This window comes from Chenopodium quinoa, unplaced genomic scaffold (genome assembly GCF_001683475.1).
Source record: "Chenopodium quinoa cultivar QQ74 unplaced genomic scaffold, ASM168347v1, whole genome shotgun sequence".
In the NCBI taxonomy this organism is placed as follows: Eukaryota; Viridiplantae; Streptophyta; class Magnoliopsida; order Caryophyllales; family Amaranthaceae; genus Chenopodium; species Chenopodium quinoa.
Window position 1 is genome coordinate 7,703,742 of NW_018745684.1, and position 18,904 is coordinate 7,722,645.

Sequence of the window (18,904 nt, forward strand, 5' to 3'; positions counted from 1 at the left end):
GCGCATCATACTCGTAAAAGCATATTGAGGTGTTAAAAACCAACCTACCAGACCCAAATAGAATAAATTCATATTTCAACTTGTATAGACTCAATAATTAAACATGAGTCAAATTTAAAACAGACTCAACTTAACCAAATCCAACCCAGACTCAACCCAACTTTACCAAATCCAATCTAGACACTCGAATGGACAACACAAGCATATTAGCATAATCCAAGTCGTGTGTTATGACACTTTAATCTTTCTCAAACCTCAAACAAGGCATCTTCCCCTCTCTCTCTCCATCTGTCGTGCTCCTTTTAATCTCATTTATATATTGACTTCAGAATTCAGGAGCCCTAATTCTTCTAATCTCTCTTTTCTCCATTTCTCAGTCTTTCTTCCTCAACTTTCCACCGATCTGAGTTTTCTTCGATTTGATCTGAGTTGAATCGCCATGGATGAAGAATACGATGTCATAGTCCTTGGAACTGGTCTCAAGGAATGCATTCTCAGTGGTCTACTCTCTGTTGATGGTCTCAAGGTTTTCAGTTCCCCTTTTTTCTCTCAATTTTGGTTTGATTTCGTTCAAGTTGAACCATCGATTGAATTATTGAGATTTATGTTGATAATTGGATGATTTAGATGTTTAATTGAATTGGGTTTTTCTGTAATGGTGTGTTTGATTATGGGATCCCTTGATTTTTTTTTGAATTAATTTCTTGTTTAGGGCTTTCTAAAATTGTTGTTGTTTTGATGCGTTGGCTAGGGTAATCTGTTGAATCGGATTTTATGATTGTTATCTTTGTTGATTGAGTGATAGCTTTGAAATAATGTAGGGTGTTCTGAGAGCTCAGTATCCTATGATTATTGTTTGACTGGGTTGTGTTTTTAATTGCAGTTATGCTTAGTGGTTTAATTGGTTCACTGATAGAATATGTAATGTGTTAGACCCTATATATTGTTGTCATTATCAAGAGAATTTCGCTGATTAGTATGATAAAGGGTTTTGATCACCTCTGAGCATCGACGATTCTTGGTGAGAAGATAGAACACCGTATGTCGTATTGACCATTTTTCATTATAGATGTAGCTCAGCCTTTGTGCAAAAGATCAGATTTTTATGGTGAGCAAAGACTTAAAAGTAAATTGCCATTGATAAATGATTAAATGCAATATGCGACATTCTATAGGTTACCCTCCAGCCCCTGCTATGGTTATAGGGGGAGAGTTCGGATGGGTGGCAAGGTTTGGTATATAACTATATATGGTGTTGTACTTGAATTCACGGAATGTGCATATTGATGAAGAAATCGTTCCATTTAATATTTGCGTGAACCTCTTGATCTCTCGTCTCTTTCTTTCTGATCAACCTTTTGAAGGTTGCCATTGCAATTGGAATGTGGATGTAGATTGCATTGTAAAAAAAAATTACACATTGTTGAGTTTACTGATATGCCTACTTCATTTTCTTTTCCTCTGCTGTATCCTACTTTGACTTGCCTTTCTAAATGTCAATGACTTGATTTGGCTAATTCTTTCATTCAAGTCAAGGCTCTCATAGCTTCATGACTGAATTGGGAGTGTATGGTGCATTTCACTAGCTCTGCAACCTACTTATATCAGCATAGTAAAACAGTATCGATTGTGATTAGTCACCTCTTATGAAGGGCATAAGAGAGCAACCTGATTAGGTGATATGTGAGTGATAAACTGCAAGTATGGGAGCCTTCCATGACCAATGCATGGACAGTTGTAGGAAAAAGAAATATTCTGGCACAATACCCATGTCAACTGTAAAAGACATAACTTCATCTTAAAAGACATAACTTCATCTATACTATCTTGCGTATCTGAATTTTTCCTAGTAAAATTGTTGCCTGAAATTTTTAAATGCTTTCCTGTACAAGTGGAAGGATTGGGGAGTGTCTAGGTGCTCCTCAAATAGTGTTTAGGCGGAATGTGGGTTTAGCCACTGATTGAAAAGAAATTCAATACATGCTAGGCTAGGGGTGTTGCTCTATAAATGTGAAGTCAGACACTGTCAGTGAAGTTTTTACATTAAGACTCACTCTGCATATATCCCTTGCGCATTAAGAGAGTGTATCTTCATATTTTCGTTGCTCAGAATCCGCAATCAGCTAAGTTGATGTACAAAAGCACTCGATATTTTATGTAATCAGCTGGAATGTTCTTGCCATTTAGTCTTGCACTTTATTCCCTGTGTTAATTCTGCTTATTTAGGATTTTGATAAGCAATAATTCATGATTCAGGTCCTACACATGGATAGAAATGACTATTATGGAGGAGAATCAACTTCACTTAATCTCATTCAGGTTGGTATTATACTGTTCTGTGGAGTTTTTGGCTAAATTTATATAAATATTTTATACTAACTTAATTTTTTATTATTATTAAATTTTTTTTTTATATATATATATATATATATAAATGTAGCTTTGGAAGAAGTTTAGGGGAGATGACAAGCCTCCAGCAGAGTTAGGTCCCAGCAGAGACTATAATGTGGATATGATGCCAAAGGTGTTTAATGCTTATTATATTTCTCAATACATCTACCTGTGCTAGTCTCTTTGTAACTTCTATATTTAATTAATTTCTTTTTTTAACCTTTAGTTCATAATGGCAAATGGTGCTCTTGTCCGGGTTTTGATACACACAGATGTCACAAAATATCTCTACTTTAAAGCAGTTGATGGTAGTTTTGTGTTCAACAAAGGAAAGGTATGACTTCTCAATCAAATGCAGCAGCTGGTTTTAAGATTGGCCTGATGCAGGATTAGAAGAATGACCTTGATTTCATCATTCTATGACTCATCCATGTGATAGGTTCACAAAGTACCTGCTACTGACATGGAGGCCCTGAAATCTCCATTGATGGGATTGTTTGAGAAACGTCGTGCTCGTAAGTTTTTCATTTTTGTGCAAGATTATGTGGAGAATGATCCCAAGACACACGATGGACTGGACCTGACCAGAGTGACTACAAGAGAGCTTATAGCGTATGCTCTTTATCTATTCACTTTGAGATTATTTTTGTTTCTTTTAAACTCAATGCACACCTAATTAATACTCATGCTGATCTGAAAAACATTGCTGTTTTTTTTTTTTATCGATTCAATCATCATTTTTCTTACGATTCATGAAGAGCGTACTACTTATCTTACTTTAAAATCCTTTTCCCAGTTTTTCTACCTGTACTTCCATAGTTATTTTTCCATGGTTCCACCTGTCTTTTCATCTGTGTGCACGAACTTGCTAATTCCTTCTTAGTTTGCGTCACCATTTTTTTTATTATTATTTGTATTGCAATTTTTTTTTTTTTTTTTTTTTTTTTTTTGCGTTTGTGTATTGGTCAATGCTTAGACATCACACTTCCTTTTGCTGTAAGAATTTTAATCTAGCTTAGCTGGTTAAAGTCTTAGGGGGTGGTACCCAAGATTTTGGATCAAATTCCGTCTACATCATTTTCCTTTTTGTTCTCTATGCACCAAAAAAGAATTTATAAGTATTGTTAATGTGCTTTTGTGTCAATTTTTTTCTTTGGCAGAAAATATGGCCTTGATGACAACACCATAGATTTCATTGGTCATGCATTGGCCCTTCAAAGAGATGATCGCTACCTGAATGAACCTGCAATAGATACTGTGAAAAGAATGAAGGTGAGAATCCTGCTTGTCCATAATTCCATATCCTTCCTAGTATCTCCTTGATATTATATTTAGTGTTCATAAGCATTATGTTTTACCTTTATCTCTTTGGCTTCAGCTATATGCCGAATCTCTGGCACGCTTCCAAGGAGGATCACCGTATATCTATCCCTTGTACGGATTAGGAGAACTACCTCAGGTCAATTGACTATCTTATTATATTTTTGAAATCTGTCTACCTTTTTATCTGTATATATATGTGTGTGTGTGTGTGTTGGAAGAGGGGAGGGGGAGGGGTTTAGAACCTGATTGTGTTCTTGTTAAACTATTTTGACATGTGTGATATGTTGACTTTCTCACTCTTTATGAATTTCTTTCTTGTTTTAAATAATATGCATCTTTCCTTCAGGCATTTGCACGGCTGAGTGCTGTTTATGGTGGAACATACATGTTGAATAAGCCAGAATGCAAGGTATTTTTCCTCATTTTATGAATATTCTTTATGTGATATCATAACTAACATTGCTGCAAATTATATTTTCTAGTTGGGACATTGATGATTTTCCTTGGTTGTTAGGTTGAATTTGATGCCGAGGGAAAAGTTGTAGGTGTAACATCTGAGGGAGAAACTGCTAAGTGCAAAAAAGTTGTCTGTGATCCATCTTATCTTCCTAACAAGGTAATTACTGTGGATCATGAATTAGATTTTAAAACTTGCAAAAAAGTTGGTATTTCCTTGAAATTCGTTTCTTTTGGAGTTTTGGTAAAATAAGTATGTATTCCATTTTGTTTTCTAGTTACTTATGTAAAACTTATGAGTCAGAAAGCCTGCAGCCTGCTACCTGCATGATAATTGCAGTGAGAAATTATCGTAAACTCTTGCAATAGGAGGTGTTATTATTCTTTAAATGGATGGAAATTTTTTTGTTGTCTGAACACTACTGCTCCATTCTTTACTTTGTTTCTGGATTTTCTGTTATTCACATATATTTATTATATTTTTTTCCGTTTTTGTTTGTGTTCAGACAAGGAAGGTGGGAAAGGTTGCGAGGGCTATTGCCATTATGAGCCATCCGATTCCTAACACAAATGATTCACACTCGGTGCAAATTATTCTGCCCCAGAAGCAATTAGGTCGTAGATCTGACATGTAAGTTTCATATCTTGACAAAAAAAGGTTCGATGACTAGACACTTATATAAATGTGTTTTTGACTGTGAGAGATATAATTATGGAAAGGAATCAATAGAATAATATTGTGCAGTGAGATGTCAAATAATGGTGTTTGATGGTCAAGAAAAAAGGTTCAATGGTTCTACCTGTTTTATTAAATGTATACACATTTTGGTTTTATCTAGCCAATAAAAAGTTTGTAGTAATTGCAATTAATATAGCTCAATGTCTTCAAATTATACATAACCAAGAACTATGTACCTTGCCCACTGATATAATACGTAACACAGCCAGGCTGCTATAATTTCTTCAATTTTGCCATTACTCAATAACTGTTTAACATATTTACGAATTTGCTGTTACAATTTACCTGTAAGATCACTAATCTATCAGTTTAGTTGCTTTATTAGCCACTTCTAGCCAAGTTAATAATTTGTTTACGATGTACCAGAATTTTCTTTTATAATTGTCGGGTTCCTCATCTACTATTTATACTATCAATGTTTGATTTGGTCAACGACAAGGAGAAAAAGGTTACTACTTGACACGCATGGGATGATAAGCTGTGCAATTCATCCAATGATAGTCTGCTTGATTTAGCTGCTAGATGGGCAGACATTGGATTTGAGGCCTTCTATGGTGATTGATTCACCAATATTAATAAACTCCATTTGCAATTTTGCATATTATTTTAACACATTTAACTCAACCTCTTAAAACTTTGTGTTGGTTAGTGTTGCACTTCAGGAAAAAAAATAAAATAAAAAATGGAGTATTTGTTTGTTTGGATATTGCAGCTAAGGGTTTGAATATCCTGGTTTGACTGCTATATCAAAATTTATTTTGATAATCTTGTATTGTGCGCAACTCTGCTGTAATCACTGTTATAAACGTATATGTAGCTAGATAGATGAGTGGTGATGGATTATTTGCTATGTAGATTTTATAACTTGTATGGGAAAATATGTTTGTGAATATCTGCTGCATTACTTAATACTCTTGCTGAGGTTTTAAAGACTTTTAACATTAGGTTGCTTGCTTCTGTGCTGTTGTGTTTTTTACAGGTATGTCTTCTGCTGTTCCTATACTCATAATGTTGCGCCAAAGGGAAAGTTCATTGCTTTTGTATCAACAGAAGCTGAAACCGACAATCCTCAAACTGAATTGAAGCCTGGAATCGATCTTCTAGGCCCAGTTGATGAGATGTTTTTTGATATCTATGATAGATATGAGCCTGTCAATGAACCTTCTTTGGACAATTGTTTTATATCTACGGTAGAACTTTTCCCCTTTTTTGTGACTTCTTTCATGATGCTCATGTAGAATTTTTGGAATCATTAAAAGTTTAATTACTTGCTTTATGTGATACAGAGTTATGATGGTACAACACACTTTGAATCCACTGTCACAGATGTGCTCAACATGTATACAATGATAACTGGAAAGGTAAAATGTTGAACTGTTTGGTATTACTTTGCTTCTCCTGCTGCCCTGCAATATTTGTTACTTTTTCCGTTTCATAAAAAAATAAACACTTTGCCCAAAAAGCTCTCACATTTTTAGTAAAGTGTTGCAATTTTTTTGAAACGGTGGAAATATTTGTTTATCGGAAGCTAGATTGTTTTGCAGTAATTTAATTTTTATTTTTTTGTTTTTTTGGTTCCATAAACTTGAATGCCTTCATATTCATGGTATCAATCAAAGATTTTACTTACAGGAATGATGGAACAAAATTACAAAGAGTAGAAATCATTGTTTAATAAAGATGTTGAGTGGTGCAACAATTTTAAAACATAGTAGTAAATAGCCCTATATTATTAGAGGAAGCCCCAATTTATCTTAACGATAAACAAAAATTGTTTATCTAGTGGCATTTCTGGTTGTTGATTTATTTACGAAAATACCTCTAGATAATTTTTTTTTTTTTTTTTGTTTATCATGAAGATAAACTTGTATTCTCGTATTATTACCCACCCCTCGCCCCCTCCCCTCCAGAATAAAAATAAAAAGGACAAAGATATAGTAAAAGCCATGACTGTAGTAGGTTATTTACTGTAAAGAAAACTTCTTCCTCCGTTTCCTTAATTATGCGTTGATATTAATTCAACAACATTAACTGAAGTATTTTGAATGCTGTAAAAGTCGTGCAATCATGAGTAAACAGATGAAGTATATACTTAACTATATTCTGTAGTATTTATTGGTTTTCTAAAATTAAAAATAATAATAAAATTGGGACAAACAGAAATGGATGTAATTTGACTGCATGTGTGGGATGGTTGTTAAAATCATGACTGGATCATTTATTCAGGACTCGCTAATTTGAGTCAAGGGATTTAGGCACTATTCCATATAAATTAAACTCTTGTAAGAATTTTATCTGATTAGGAGTTGTGTATCTAGAGACTTCCTGATGAGATTTGTTTAGTGTAACATAATGCTATTTTAAATTCTAGAAACTTCTGTGTATACTTATTCCATTCATATCTGTTGTGCCTAATATATACCTTTTGCTCTCTGAAAGCTGTATTTATTTGCCTCAGTTTGAATGATTACTGATATTTAATTATTTTGAACTACAGGTTTTAGACCTTAATGTGGATCTTAATGCTGCCAGTGCAGCTGAAGAGTGAAACTCAGTTTAGCTGTGTGAACGATGTATTGCTCCTTCTGTTCCTAAACATACCAATCTATCTTCTGGGGTTTGTGGCTTGTGCCATGAAACTCGTTGGATCAACATGTAATAAGTTTGTTGCTGTGTTATGAATTTTAATGCGCAGGGAGAACTAATGTTGCTGTGCTTCTCTGTTGGGCTGTTGGTGTTGGATGACTGAAAATGTCCTGTTCAGTTTTTTTTTTTTTTTTTTTGGGTCCTTGTACAAACATGCTTTCCTGATAATTTAAATTTAGAGCACGATTCACATATTTGGTTTGGAATTCTTTTGGTAAACTTTTGTGGCAAGTAATTATCATAATCGCGATTAGGTATTTTATTAGTAGTGTGTGATCAAGGATCTTTAATTCGTATCTGAAATGTGTACTGGAAATTAGTTAGTTTTTGTTATAAAATTGTAAGGGTCAAAGTGGAAATGAATTTAAACAAAGTAGAGATATATACTCCCTCTGCCCACGGTTATCTGCACCAAACGTCCTTTTTGCGGACTCCTAGGCAAAATTTTTAGTGGAGTTTAATTAAGTTTGGGTGGGTTTAATTAAGTGGGAAAAAGGAGGGAAAGTAATGGTCTCTTATTTTTTTTTGTTTTTGGGTGGGTTAAAGTGAGTGGGAAAAAAGTAAAAAATTGAGGGCCTCCTTTTATAAGTGGGGAAAAGGTGGAAAATTGAGTGTAATTAAAAGATGTTAAATAAAGGATGTTAATAAAGTTAAAAAATAAAAGTAAGGGTAAGGTGGTATTTTTACTCTTTAAAATTTACTAAAAGAGGAAAGAAAAAAATTTGTTACACATAATAGAGAGCACTCATTTATAGCAAATGTTGCAGATAATTGTGGACAGAGGGAGTAGATAAAATGTAATGGTTATAAACTTATAATATAAGTAGGATAGTTGGAGGGTTTATATGTTGACGAGGACTTGCTCCTGGTGGTGCATATGGCATCTAAAGGGACCATCGAGGAATGTAGGTGTACGCCTTCGCTAACCAAGGGAGCTTCAAATTGTAAATATCTCCCTCCGAAATTTTACTCTAATTTACTGAAAGAAATATTACTTACGATTTTGAATTTTATATAGGTGCAATGAAGGAATTTCATTGTAAATCAAAATTAAAATCAAACATACAAGAATCAAGACGTCATCACTCATTTATTGGGCTATGGTACTACTACTAAAACCTCAATTGATGAGAAAGAACAAAATTACAGTTGAGAGAGGAACTTTGCAACTAACCATTGCAAAACAAAACATATAACTAATCAGCTCACTTGGACTATGATGATATAGCTGAACATCCTCTCATTTTTAGCCTTTTTGGCTATGGTTTGAACGAACCAAGTTCGGAAAGCAAGTCACTCCCTGCTTTAGCCTGTTCCGAAGGTAAAACTTTGGTATATAATTGGGCCTGTACAAAACTATCCGAAAATCCAATAATCTGATCCACAATCGATCCGAATTTTTGGATATTCGATCCGAGTTTTCATTTCGGATCAGATATCCAATCCGAAAAAGCGGATATCGGATACGGATTTGGATATTGATTTTTAAAATTTCGGGTATCTGATATACGAAATATAAAGGCTGAAATAGTGAAATATATATATAAATTTTTTAAATTGTTCATATAAAACTGATCTTTTATCATTAACTTATTATAAATTTATAATATTCTTAATATATTTGATGATAATTTTTAGGAAAAATTGACAGGAATAATCTCAACTTTGCTCAATTCGCTCAAAATAATCCCAACTTTGGATTATTTTTTAATAATCCGAACTTTAATGTGAATTTTCTTCTAATGGTCCCAGGTGACCTATAACCGGTTAAAGAGGTAATTCTTTTTTAAAAGAAAATTAACTTACACGTGTCACCACGTGATTGGTCAAAAATACTAATTAACACTTAAAATAAATTATTAGTTATTAAACAACACTTAAATATAACTAATTATTTAAATATAATTAAGAAAAACCACCACCACCAATCAACCTCCCTGCCCTCTGCCCCCATCCCCTTCGCGCCCAGAACCACCAATTCCCCTCGCCGGCGCTGCCCCTCCCCTAACCCCTGCGTCGCCACTTAACCAACACGAAATCCCTTTTCCCTCCCACGAAATCCATTAAATCATCATCAATGAATTTGAATACGTACTCAAAATCATCACCATAACCATCAACATTAAGAAGCCCATTAACAAATTCTTCTTCCTGCACATCTTCCTCCTCTAAATCAGAACCAAACCCTTGAAAAATATCTTCTGGAACTTCACCAAAATCAATGGCTATTTGAGCAAGGGTTTGTGCTATGGTGGTTTAGGGCCGACGCAGGTTTAAGGGAAGTGGAAGCACCGGTGAGGAGAATCGGTGGGTCTGGGCGCGACCGGGGAGTGGGTACCGGAGCGCGAGAGTTACGTTGGGCGGGGGACCGGGGGTGGGGGCAAGGACGGTGGTTGGGTTGGTGGGTTTTTTTTAGTTAATTATTTTTTTTAATTTAATTTATGTATTATTTTGGCCAATTACACGTTGACACGTGTCAATTAACTTATTATTACAAGTTAAAAAACCGGTTGGGACCATTAGAGAAAAATTCACATTAAAGTTCGGATTATTAAAAAATAATCCAAAGTTGGGATTATTTTGAGCGAATCGAGCAAAGTTGAGATTATTCTTGTCAATTTTTCCTAATTTTTATTGCAAAAGACTATTATTTTGTTAAAATATGTTGTACAACTTAGCGATAAAGTGGTAAAATTAGTGAAATTTAGAAAGTAATCATAATAAATTTTACTTAATATTGGATAATGGATATTCGAAGCATCCGATCCGAAATTTTCGGATCAAATTTGGATATCAATTTCTGATATCCGAACATTCGGATATCCGATCTGAAATCGCATTTCGTTTCGGATCGGATATTCGATCCGTGTACGGGCCTATATATAATACCTCTCTTTTGTGGAGGCAATCGACATTCGGCTGGTGTGTATTACCAATCTCATCTCCTTTAACAAAATGTGCGAATCTCGTCTAATAATTTGGTTTGAAGTACTTTCTCCGTTTTTTTTTATTTGCATCACTTTCTTTTTATGGGTGTTTTTTTTAAATGCATCACTTCTAATTTTGGTAACTTTATACTATATTTTATCAATCTCTCTTACTTTAAACCTCACCCAAATTATTTTATCATTTCTCTTTCTTTCATGGTCCCCACTTAAATAATAAATATATCTATCCTCTCTCACATTCTTTCTCTTTCATTGTCCCCATCTTACTTTTACTATAATAATTTATTCACTCACTCACAATATTATATTACTCTCCTAAAACTCCGTGCAATCTCAAATAATGCAAATAACAAGAAACGGAGGGAGTAATAAGGATATCCAATTATCCATGTATTTTATAACATTTGTGAATTGCACGATTTTTCGTCCATGAATTAACATATACATTAATATTAATATATGGGTGTGTGGACTCACGGTATATATGGGTGGGTGGACTCACGGTGAAACAGACTCACCCAATACTTTGTTTAATCATATTGTCATACCTTTTCTAAATTTGTCAATATTTTTCTCGTATAACATAGAAAAAAAATTTAAAGCAATTAGGTACCTTAGAGACTTCTAAGTGTTGAAATTGTAACACTAAATCTAATACATAAAAATAATGAGACATAGGAAGGCATATAACACAAACATCCAAGCCCAAACCAGCAACTCAAACTCGCAAGGCTCGCTCCTTGCATAAAAAAGACAACTACCAAACCCTAACTCGACTAACAACCGGCAAGCAACCTAGCAAGGCGGCGACACCTGAAAAGGCCAAGAAGTCATAGTAAATCATCTAGCAAACCTCATTGATCCACGACTCCACCACGAGCACACACAGGATGTCACACCACGTAAAAGGCTATTTTGTGAAGACATCAACCATACCATAACAAAGAACAAACCCTCTAAACGTCCAAAAATTACTACATTGTCGGTCCATTGTTACTTAACATGATCATTTTCTAGTTGTATCTCTTTTATTGTCGAATCTTGATCGTGTTGCTTGTCAGTCATAGTAGATAGTCTTACAGCAGGCATAGACATAGTTCTTTTGGGTGTTACTTTTTTAGTTGTATCAGGAGCATGCAAAGATGTCGTCGTTTTTCTGGCCTTCTGTGCCCAATGTATTAGGCCTTCTTGTATGTAATCCTCGAATATCGCCTTGTTGAAGGAGCTTCCCATCTACACGTATATGTACATTGTATGAGTCAGCTAGGTAAAGAGCAATATTGAAGTATGAAAAACATTCATATTAAAATTGAGAAAAAAAGAAAGTCTACATAAATTAATTTGAGGTAGGAAGTTAAGTATAAAAATGAGAAATTTACCTGGGTAACAATTGCATAGAGTGGTAATGTGCTATAACTGCAGACAAATTGCACAAATGCCCTGCAAAAGCGTTAAAGAAGAGCATGTGAATAGTGTAAAAGTCAACATGGTGCAATGTTTTTAGAACAGAAGAAATATAACAATATAAAAAAAATATGATGTATTTAGAATGAAGCTAGAAATTCAAGTTAATTGATCATTACGCAATCACGAGTCTTGGTATGGTATAGCCAATTGAACCCATAATGCACGAGTCAAAACCATATTGTACCTGTAAAAAAGAGCATACTTTTTAATCATTTCTCTTTAATTTGAAATCTTCAGTTTTTTAAAAAGGTAAACAAGTCTTATATAAGATGGATTTATAATAAACTATTCATTGAGCCGTTAGAAGCTAATTCTAAATATAGAATAGTCACCCTACTCTCACAATAATTTGAAACGAAGGTACTATAGTCAACACGCCTCAGATAAGTTCAATTTTGTCTCTCACTCACTTGAAAGTGTAATCTTTGTGTGTTCTTGTCAAATGTGTGCAAAATAAACATGTTAGAGATGAACTTAACGAACCCAAATCCAGAAGAAAAACGCAACTTCGAAGGAGTTCTGAAACAAGATGATATGAATCAAGAGAAGGAGAAGCCGAGGTTTGTGAAACCAAAAGTGAGTGTCTGATGGATGGATTTCAACATTTCCATCAATTACAGAATGCCTTCGACTTTGAGCAACCTGCTTTGCAAGTTGGATGATTATGTGCTCCAATTTTGTACCCACGCAAAATAACAGCTGCATGTATAATATACCAAAGAAAAGTTAATTTAGTTGACATGGAATACTATTAGACTATATAACAACAAAATAAAACAATTGGTATGACTCCAACTATCGACGAGAAACTCCAAGCTTATAACGATCTCACAAATTCTTGAATAAGGCAGACTTTTATTAATTTATTGTAAGACGGATTAAAGTTACATACTCTAAAAAATTTTAAAGTTACCATATTTTAACATAAATTTTACCCTTTTAAAAACACTCATAATGTATTAGATAATCATATTAGCCTTTATAACATGCGTGTATCCATTAGAAAATACACAATAAATTATAATCAAAATCATTACAAATTAAGAGATAGCCTTAAATGGGTTAAAATTATTATGAAAATTGTTAAAGTTACCCTCAAATTGATCATCTTTCAATAAAATTAATAAGAGTCCGCCATATACAACTATACAATGCAAGTCTTATTGTGTAACTATATATATAGAATTTTTTTTTCCCTCATACAATCACTTACTATGAGTGGAATGAAAGCAATCCAGAAATAAACATGGTAACCTGCACATTGATGAAAACCAAAAAAATCATGTTAAATTGTGGAATTTTTAGCCTTTAATTAGTGTACGTAAACATTATATAATTGATAGAGTACGTAAAAATATAGAATGGAGCTTACCATTAACATTTAGAAACAAAAAGACCACCACAAATAACCAAAGAAACCAGCTGCAACCAATCAAATTAATGATTTGTTAAATAGATTGCTAGAAGCTATGAGAAATGTACTCCCTCTGTCCCTATTTTATTGCCCCATTTGACTATACACGGTCTCCAAGACGCGTCTTAAAACGTCTATATTTTTATGTCCATACACGTGAAAATTTTAAAAACGTGATATTAATAAAATATATAATGAGACGAATCTAACAAGATCACTCATGACTATATTATCGTTTATATATTAACGGTAATTTATGGTCAAAGTTTTCCAAGTTTGACCCAAAAAATGACAATGGAGCAAAAATAAAGGGATAAAGGGAGTAAATAAGAAGGGAGTTAAAAGAAAAAAACTTGGCAAAACATTATAAGAAAATGTATTTAACGCTTATATATTAGATCTATATATGTTGATTTTATCTAACATTTTAAAGTGAATAAAGTTAATTATACCAATCAACATATGTTGATTTTATCTTATATTTTAAAGTTAAAACGTAGTATTTGTATTAGTTTAGAAAATGTACCTAACACTTATATGCTAAATCTACGTATACTTGCACATCAATCTATTAACTTACCTAATTCCAACAACTCTCTTGAAGTCAGCTTCATAGGCACGAACCATGTACTTGTGAAAATTAAATTTGGGATTGCCCTTGCAATGTGTCTGCCAAACAAAATTAGCTAATTAAAAAAATAAAATTACTACTCTGAAATTTTAGGAACAAGTAATTTTTCCTATTATAAATAGGTAACTTGTGTATAAATAAGTAATAATTATTACAGTATTGGGGATTGGATGACATCCATTGAGATTTTGTGATCAAATTTTGGGAAAAAAAAAAAAAAGTTAACTGAAGAGTGAAGATAGTTACCATGATGAAGCCCATTCGCATAGTGATATAATCTGATTCTGTTACTGACCCATAATATTGTTTGAAAAATGCTTGCTGAAAAACAATGAAATTGTGACTAATTTAATAATATGAGATGGAGGAAGTATATATTGTAGCGATGTAGGCTAAGACAGCAAAGGGTTATCAATATTCGGTACGTACCACCCACCCTAGCAAAGTGTAATGGACTGCCCAAGAACGACCTTTGATAAAATCATGTTGCTCTACGACTGTAATTTCATCTTTTCTACCTGCATAGAGTGCATACATTTAAAAGTAGATTTACTTTAAGTAATAAAGTACTTGTAATATAAAGCATTTAACCCATAATAATATACTTCTATGAATTATTGCATTAGTTTTTAATACTTAATTATTATTGGCATGTAACTTGTCAAAAAAATTACAACTAAGAATATTGATGATGAAAAATTGGTAAAAGCCATAAAAAGATAAAGAATAATGTTAATTAGCAAGAGGAAGTAAATTAAGAATGTACCATGTTCAGGATCAAGCTCCTTTTTGTGGATTAACTCTTCCCACGTTTGCCATTGACTCTTTATCTACAATATCAAAATTGGATAAATGATTAAGAATATGAATACTGTTTTTTTACTGCCAAGATTTTTTAAGAAAAAAATTAATATAAAGGACATTAACTTTTTGTTATAAATTTTAAATTTATAAATTAATAAAAATAAGTGATGCTAAATCCATAGTATATCATCAATTAAGACTCCTATAGTAGCATATATTAAATTGTTAATTCCATTAATATTTGTCTCTACATCTACTAGATTTCTTCTATTACACATGTTACTAATATTGTTTTAGTCAAACTCTTACTTTTGGCGTACGTGTTTTTATTACGCTGGAGAACACTGTGTTAGTATATAGTTATAGACTGATACGATACATAAGAAGATCTCCTACAAAGCATTACATACAATGAAAAACATTTGTTCAACTATTATTCCACAAGATTAATTAATCTAATAAGGATCTTGCTAACGAACACCCCTGAGGCGTTAGATAAGCATTTAAAATATTTCCTAAAGTGGTATTAATTTAGAAACGCATGCTAAAATCACGCGTCAATCGGTGTAATTAATGTTCATTTTAATTCAATATTTCTACTTTTAGTTATCTTATTCAACACCCGGAGTCGTTTGTTAGCTTTTGCCATCTAATAAACCCTTGAAGAATGTAAAGAGATCGAGGAGGAATAACCTTAAAGCCGCCAAAGAGAACAGTGAGGGCGCACATAATCACATGGACAACAGCTAATACAAATATGAATATGTGCAAATGATGCAGCGCTGTTACTGATAACAATGGAACTTTTCCCTGCCAAAAAATTTATTGTAAGGAAATCATTAAAGGAAAAGAAATTGCATGTATGCATATTTTGCAATTATATTAATGTGCATTTGTGTTAGACTGTTAGTTGATGATACATACGGAGTATTAATTAAACTAATTGAAGGAATTGGATTCTGATTTAGTGATCTTTACTTTTCAAAGGATATGATTGTTTATGCTTTCTTTAATAGCTTTACACATTCATCGTTAAATATATTCATATATACTTGTACATGATTAATTACTATATCAAAGCTTTCTTGCTTGTTAAGTCATAAACTTGGGTCAAATACTACCTCTATTATTTGCTCTTAAATGTGCTTTACACTTTGAAATATAATGTCCAAAGTTTAAAAAAAATTAAGTGTGATATTACATATACATTTCAAAATGTGGTCAAGTAATAACTTGTTAGATTTGTTTCGATATATATCTTACACTTAATTAACAGTATTAATAGTCAAAGTTGTAAATTGAGTATTAATAAAAGTCAAAAAGAACTTAGCATTACTTTGTATTTTATACTCATATTACTTTAGTTACATAATTTGCGAGTTGTGGACTATATAATCTATAGTATATTTTATATTTTGTATTTAACAAAATCAACTAATTGGTTAATTGGCTTTGACCCTAAAATATGTAATGCGGACACAAAGAACTTATATATTCTTAAATTATTTCAAAATTTATTCTTGTCAAAATCAGAGCATTCACATCATTCAATTTTTGTTTAATCATTAATAGATATCTTTATTTGCATATTAATCAAAAGTATAAAAATTACATACTCCATAATATAAAAAGTACACATTGAGCCGATTCTAACAAATTAGATTTTATAATGTTTTATATTATATAAAAGTGTAAAAATATGATTAAACCGGGCTAAAAAGAGTCAACTAGGCTATACTTGACCTTAATAAAATTAGGCTAATAAACACCGTATTTCAAGTGAAGAGAACAACAAGTAGAGTCAGTAACGTACCTGTTGTTGACAATAAGTAGAGTCAGTAGACTCGGAGAGAAGATGACGCCAAGCTGCGTGAGTGTGAGGGACAGCTTGAGGTTCCTTCTTACAAGGAAGCCATTTATTTGCCAAATTATGGGAAATGCATAGTCTACCAATTCTTCCTTGGAATACCGTCAGCAGCAATGATATAAACCCCACCAACATCAATTCTGCATAATAATAGTCATAAATTTTGTAGTAATCCGTACAATTAAATAAATTTATGTAGTCAAAACTTGTCGTTTACAAACATGTATATACAAGCTAGATATGTAAGTTGAACATATAGTGTACAAAATAAGTGTTTTTGGAAAGTGATCGATGAATGAATGGTGATACGAAGTTTATAATGTGTAGTGTTACGGAGTAATATGAAGTTTAACATTTGTTAGCTTAGCTATGAACAAAATGGCAAGAGACATGATTATTAGTACCTTCTTTGATTTTTTGGAGGGCTTGATAAAGGGGTTTCTTGTTCGACTTCTTCAAGTACTGAATTAAGAACACCAAACAAGAAGTATAAATGCAAGAAAAATTAAAGAAGTATTAGACAAATAAGCACAATTAATATTTATTATTATACATTGATAGGCAACAATTTTGTACATTCATTATGAGCACCTTACAAAGTTACAAATATAAGATCTTTAAACAGTCATGTAATTATTCCTTAGGAAAAAAAAATGGAACATTTTGTTGTTTCGAAAGAAAAATAAGACATCTTACTTCGATTTGATGATTATCAAAATTCGATAGTACAAGTTAAAGTGTAAACAAGGAAGATATCGAATGTGCATACCTTGCCGGTGAAGTGAATTAACCTCTCGGCGGCCAAAGAAATGAGGACGAAAACCATGCATACGATTGCCACCACCCATGATGGTGTCGATTGCAAATTAGTTTCTCCTACTCCACCCCCACTCATCTCTCTAGAGTTCTTTCTTTAAAGATGACAGAAAAAATGATCAAGGAATTTGAGTGAGGAAAAAAATGTATGTATATATGAGTAATAAAGTGTTATTTCTTTATAATAATGTACGTATCATTATGAAATTATCAATCATACAAAAAAAAAATTGGAATATTGATGAGTCTTTTGACTTTTACTTTTGCAAAGTAACATTTTTGGTTTTTTAATTTACATGGAAGAATATGACATATAATTCATATGGACATTTCATTAAACAATATAATCTTGAGGTAGTGTAGCTTTTATAGTTCTTTCTTTTAAACTTCGTTGTTGATCAAGGTGTAATTTGATCCCCCTAAGTTTTATTGCCCCTTAATTAAGAAATATTGAAAAAGTTGTAGTACCATCAGTGTCTATTAATTGGGATTACTAGATTATAAATGATTACATATCAATTATTTTTACTATCAAGGCCTTAAGATTATGGTCAGTTTTTTTAAGCAGATACTCGTATATGCTTATTTCAGAAATATTTGCAGTCTAATTAACACAGCACCAGTTACTATGCAGTACCTCTTCGTGACTGCCACATTACCTGTGGAAATTTACGACAAACTAGTTGAGGCCTTCCGAGATAGTGAGGTGATCATGGGTCCTGGAATGCACCGGACAAGCTCCGGCCTTGAAGAGGTGCGTATTATACTACATTCATTTTGAAACAACCTCTTTGAATCTGTTACCTGACATTACTTAAATTGTGCACAAGATGTATGAACTGATAAAACCTTAAACAAATGACAATGTGGTAGACTAAACCAGTTACTGTTGCTGAGCAGGTTCTTGTAGATTGTAGTGGGAATAAAGGTTCAGAAAAAAACCCCGGAAACAGCATTTTCCAATAAGAAATCTGCCCTTTTGAGGCTTGCAGAGGAGATTCTAGTTTCTAGGACTATTATATTCTGTAATAAGGTAATTTGGACTATATTCCATTCTGTGCACACTTGTGAATGATTTGATTGCTCTTACTTTCAGTCTTTGATATATGTAGATTGAGACATGTCGAAAGGTTGAGAATGCCCTGAGACTTCCTGATAGAAAGGAAAATCAGATACGAGTTTTACCATTTCATGCTGCTTTAGAACAAGAAACAAGGCTCATGAATATGAAGGAGTATGTACGTCGTGTTGGCAGAACAGCAAGAGGTGCAGGAGGTATAGGCAAGGCTTTTGTGTTTGTTGTTGGTAAGCAAGTTTCTCTGGCAAAGAGGATCATCGAAAAAAATGAAAAGGGTCATCCTTTACATGAAGTGCCTTCTGCTTATGAACTAGTACGGTGATA

General features: G+C 32.9%; 2 protein-coding genes across 2 annotated transcripts; one reads left to right on the top strand and one right to left on the bottom strand.

Annotated features, from left to right (window-relative positions):
* The first annotated feature begins 235 nt into the window (after positions 1–235).
* LOC110717331 (guanosine nucleotide diphosphate dissociation inhibitor 2) lies at positions 236–7,820 on the top strand. Its single transcript, XM_021895989.1, has 13 exons — positions 236–526; positions 2,257–2,319; positions 2,441–2,524; positions 2,618–2,725; positions 2,831–3,003; positions 3,552–3,663; positions 3,770–3,850; positions 4,061–4,123; positions 4,229–4,330; positions 4,677–4,801; positions 5,889–6,099; positions 6,196–6,270; positions 7,407–7,820. Exons 1-13 carry the CDS (start codon positions 440–442, stop codon positions 7,455–7,457), a joined length of 1,335 nt encoding a protein of 444 aa, XP_021751681.1. The 5' UTR covers positions 236–439; the 3' UTR covers positions 7,458–7,820.
* Positions 7,821–10,700: 2,880 nt separating this feature from the next.
* On the bottom strand, positions 10,701–17,621 carry LOC110718127 (MLO-like protein 1). Its single transcript, XM_021896926.1, has 14 exons — positions 17,456–17,621; positions 17,091–17,148; positions 16,633–16,826; positions 15,513–15,629; positions 14,782–14,845; positions 14,445–14,533; positions 14,262–14,336; positions 13,965–14,053; positions 13,343–13,392; positions 13,184–13,224; positions 12,454–12,669; positions 12,087–12,154; positions 11,883–11,943; positions 10,701–11,736 (listed from the first exon to the last, which is right to left on the bottom strand). Exons 1-14 carry the CDS (start codon positions 17,579–17,581, stop codon positions 11,497–11,499), a joined length of 1,488 nt encoding a protein of 495 aa, XP_021752618.1. The 5' UTR covers positions 17,582–17,621; the 3' UTR covers positions 10,701–11,496.
* Positions 17,622–18,904: the final 1,283 nt, after the last annotated feature.

Excerpts from the sequence above, each read along its gene's own strand:
- LOC110717331 (XM_021895989.1), top strand. The coding sequence starts at position 440 with ATGGATGAAGAATACGATGTCATAGTCCTTGGAACTGGTCTCAAGGAA. Across the intron at positions 3,851-4,060 it reads GATTAGGAGAACTACCTCAG|GCATTTGCACGGCTGAGTGC; the intron begins GTCAATTGACTA and ends TCTTTCCTTCAG. Across the intron at positions 6,271-7,406 it reads ATACAATGATAACTGGAAAG|GTTTTAGACCTTAATGTGGA; the intron begins GTAAAATGTTGA and ends TTTGAACTACAG.
- LOC110718127 (XM_021896926.1), bottom strand. The coding sequence starts at position 17,581 with ATGAGTGGGGGTGGAGTAGGAGAAACTAATTTGCAATCGACACCATCA. Across the intron at positions 15,630-16,632 it reads CTACTTATTGTCAACAACAG|GGAAAAGTTCCATTGTTATC; the intron begins GTACGTTACTGA and ends ATTTTTTGGCAG. Across the intron at positions 13,393-13,964 it reads AAGAGAGTTGTTGGAATTAG|CTGGTTTCTTTGGTTATTTG; the intron begins GTAAGTTAATAG and ends GATTGGTTGCAG.